This window comes from Impatiens glandulifera, chromosome 9 (genome assembly GCF_907164915.1).
Source record: "Impatiens glandulifera chromosome 9, dImpGla2.1, whole genome shotgun sequence".
NCBI classification, from domain to species: domain Eukaryota; kingdom Viridiplantae; phylum Streptophyta; class Magnoliopsida; order Ericales; family Balsaminaceae; genus Impatiens; species Impatiens glandulifera.
This window is the reverse complement of record NC_061870.1, coordinates 135,369-139,131: the sequence shown is the minus strand read 5'-3', so window position 1 is coordinate 139,131 and position 3,763 is coordinate 135,369. Positions and strand designations below refer to the sequence as shown.

The window sequence follows — 3,763 nt, the reverse complement described above, 5'->3', positions numbered from 1 at the left end:
TAAATTTGATTAGACGTGTCATTTATAGGTTAAAAATCCTTTTATATTTTTTAACAATGTCTACTAGTTTATAATAATATTTTCAGATTAATTATTTAAAAAATATAAATGAATAAAGTTAAATTATAAAAAAAAGTGAGAGATTATAGAGATATCCGTCGGCTCTTACTCTTCTGCTACCAACCTACCAACCCACCCACCCACTCTTTTTATATTTTATATTTATTTTCTTCTAACAGGGGCAGGGCAGGACAGGCATGATCAGTACCAAACTTTGAAGGGAAAGCAAGAAGTCTTGGCCTATTTCTCTCTCTTTCTCTCTCTCTCCCTCGCCGCATTTCTTTCTCTACTACTTTGATCTCTTCTCTTCTCTTCTTCATGGCTTCTGTTTCTAAGTTATCAACTCCAGGTTCTGCTGCTGCTGCTTATTCATCCACTTCTTCCTTCAATTCCAGATCTCTTCAGCCCAAATGTTTGATCGGATTCACTAACAAAGCTGCTGCTGCTGCTTTCCATGCTTCTTCTAGATTATCCATCCACGCTCCTCATCGTTCTTCCAACTTCTTCTTGGTGTATGTTTGATCCTCTCTCTCTCTCTCTATTTTATACAATATCTTCTGTTGTTCTATTTTATTAATACAATATCATCATCCTTCTGCGAAAAACTAGGTGGTAGATCTAGTCATTTCTAAGCTAAAGCTGCGAAATGAAATGGTCTCACTAGACTTTCTACGATTTATAATAATCTTCTCCCTGATTAACCAAGGTCTTAGATTTCAGTATATTTTTCTGTCTGTCTGTCTGATTGGGTGGTGATCAACACACATCTTTGACAGTGTTAGATCCTCACAACTCGATGGAAATGGAAGCCAGATCAAGAAAACAACCCTTCATGATCTATACGACAAGGAAGGACAGAGTCCATGGTATGATAACCTCTGCCGTCCTGTTACGGACTTGCTTCCACTAATCGCCAGCGGTGTTAGAGGTGTTACCAGTAATCCAGCAGTAAGTAACTCTTACATCATACATAACCTTTTCTTTTTCATTTTTCTACCTCATTCAATCTCCATACATAAAAATAATTGCAGATTTTCCAGAAAGCAATATCTACTTCAAATGCATACAATGACCAGTTCAGGTATAATTTGAACATTCCTTTCCCTAGAATCACAGATTTGTTTGGATTATTTGTTTTGAAATGTGAGATTTTTTCATTGAGATCATCATCCACGGATAACAACTCATTACATCATATCTTATAAGTTAATCAATAAAGATATGATATATCTACTCCATATGTTATTTTCTTTGCAACAACTATATATAAATGCTCAAGTTATTTAAATCCAACTTTCTTTGGTGCAGAGAACTGGTACAGGCAGGAACAGATATTGAATCCGCATACTGGGAGCTTGTGGTGAAGGATATTCAGGATGCCTGCAAGCTATTTGAGTCAATCTATGATCAAACAGATGGTGGCGACGGTTATGTTTCTGTGGAAGTTTCTCCTAGACTTGCTGATGATACACAAGGGACAGTAGAGGCTGCAAAATGGCTTCATAAAGTGGTTGATCGTTCCAATGTGTACATCAAGATTCCTGCTACAGCTCCATGCATTCCAGCCATCAAACAAGTTATTTCTCTAGGAATAAGTGTTAATGTAACTGTAAGTAGAGATTATTATCCCACATTCCTTTGTCAGTCACTTCAACTATGTTATCCTGGTCTTGTCTGACTTTCCTCTCTATATGCTTGCTATGCAGCTTATTTTCTCCCTCTCTAGATATGAGGCTGTCATTGATGCTTATTTGGATGGCCTTGAGTCTTCTGGGTTGAATGATCTTTCCAGAGTTACAAGTGTTGCTTCTTTCTTTGTTAGTCGGGTTGACACATTGGTTGACAAGATGCTTGAGAAGATTGGGACTCCGGAGGCCCTTGACCTTCGAGGAAAGGTAAATATATAAACAATATTCATTACATATAGGTTTGTTTGAGTACAACTTGAATAGCTAAGATAATAGTATTAAACAATGTCCAACTAAACTGAAGTAAATAAATAAACAAAACAAAACAGACTACTAAAATAAATAAATGGAATCAGCCTTTGACTCTCCATGTTCAACCCACTTCCATTAATGTCATTGAAATGGCACCCATTATCTGATGCGGGATTTGGGCTTTCTTATCAAATGATCTCTTTTCTCTCTTGAGCAATATGATCAACCAAAGTATAATGGGAATAGGGAACCATTTCTTCTTTATCCACATCTTTTTACAGTTGCCCACCTATATCACCTGGAATTATGTAACTGACCCTAGCATAACCCATTCTGAATATTTAGTGAGCTCTACAATTGAATCAATATATTAGCAAAATAAGGACGCGAATAAGAAAGAATGCCGCCTATTCAACCTGAATACATAATCAGTATGGACTAGCAATGGAGATTTAGGTTATAAATAACAATAAGACATATTTGAATAATTGGAATTTGTAGAGCAAATATAATACTAAAATTGAGCTGGATGAGATTAGATATGTATTTGCCTCATTATTAATAATTCCATTTAACTTTGAATATGGCTATGAATCAGGCTGCAAATGCTCAAGCAGTGTTGGCTTATCAGCTATACCAAAGGAAATTCTCTGGTCCAAGATGGGAGGCTTTAGTGAAGAAAGGTGCCAAAAAGCAGAGGCTGCTATGGGCATCAACAAGTGTCAAGAATCCAGCCTACCCTGATACCTTATATGTTGCCCCTCTCATTGGACCTGATACTGTAAGTAACTTGACGTAGTTTATTATGTTCCGAGAAAATCTAGTAGGAAAATATATGGATAATGAAGCAAAAAAAAAACATTTGACAAGATGAAAAAGCTCTTATCATTTTAATACAATGCGATAGAATTCTCATAAGCTGACATATTTATGGATGATTATGATTGATTATCGAATCAGGTGTCAACTATGCCTGACCAAGCTCTCCTAGCATTTATAGACCATGGGGCAGTGTCGAGGTCAATAGACTCAAACGTGTCTGAAGGAGAAGGAATCTACAGTGCGCTAGAGAAACTTGGTGTTGATTGGGGTTTTGTGGGTACTCAGCTGGAACTCGAAGGAGTAGACTCTTTCAAGAAGAGCTTTGACAGCCTTCTTGACAGTTTGCTAGAGAAGGCCAACTCTCTTAAGCTTGTTAGCCAGTAAGGATACTTTCTTCTCTTTTTGTGTGTGCTTGTTTCTTTATTTCCAGTCATTTCTTAGGACAACACAATAAATTGCTTTTGGTTTGGGAAATCTCAAGTTGTTGGATGGATTTGTAATGTAATATGGATAAAACATTAAATTGGAGGAGGAATCAATGCCTTGTTTATTTTGTTGTTATGCCTATTTCGAAAGATGGCTATTTTGTCATAATAAATAATGGATGAATGAGAATAATTTAACAGGTAATAAATATAAGCTTCAACTTTATCATTATTAGTTTTTAATTGTATATTATTTTACATTATTATGATCACATATCATAATTAGCATTCTAAATATTTTATTATTTTATTATATAACTAATTAACATTTACATAAACTATTACAGTAGTTAACATACCAAATCTCAACAAATAATTGGGAAAATTAAGACAACCAAAAATTTATTATCATTAATATTGATTCACAACATTCCAATTTTAAAGTGAAAATATTAATTTATAACTACAAGAGTGTACCTTTACTCATTAAAATTATAATTGCTTCAATTAGTATGT

The 3,763-nt window shown here is 34.9% G+C and overlaps 1 protein-coding gene across 1 annotated transcript; it reads left to right on the top strand.

Moving 5' to 3' along the window:
• The first annotated feature begins 246 nt into the window (after positions 1-246).
• On the top strand, positions 247-3,383 carry LOC124915013 (transaldolase). The gene is made up of 7 exons (XM_047455655.1): positions 247-572; positions 837-1,008; positions 1,092-1,141; positions 1,369-1,669; positions 1,767-1,955; positions 2,599-2,781; positions 2,961-3,383. Exons 1-7 carry the CDS (start codon positions 379-381, stop codon positions 3,204-3,206), a joined length of 1,335 nt encoding a protein of 444 aa, XP_047311611.1. The 5' UTR covers positions 247-378; the 3' UTR covers positions 3,207-3,383.
• The last annotated feature ends 380 nt before the right edge of the window (positions 3,384-3,763 follow it).

Coding starts and splice junctions, on each gene's coding strand:
- LOC124915013 (XM_047455655.1), top strand. CDS start 379: ATGGCTTCTGTTTCTAAGTTATCAACTCCAGGTTCTGCTGCTGCTGCT. Junction 573..836: donor TCTTCCAACTTCTTCTTGGT/GTATGTTTGATC, acceptor CATCTTTGACAG/TGTTAGATCCTCACAACTCG. Junction 1,956..2,598: donor CCCTTGACCTTCGAGGAAAG/GTAAATATATAA, acceptor GCTATGAATCAG/GCTGCAAATGCTCAAGCAGT.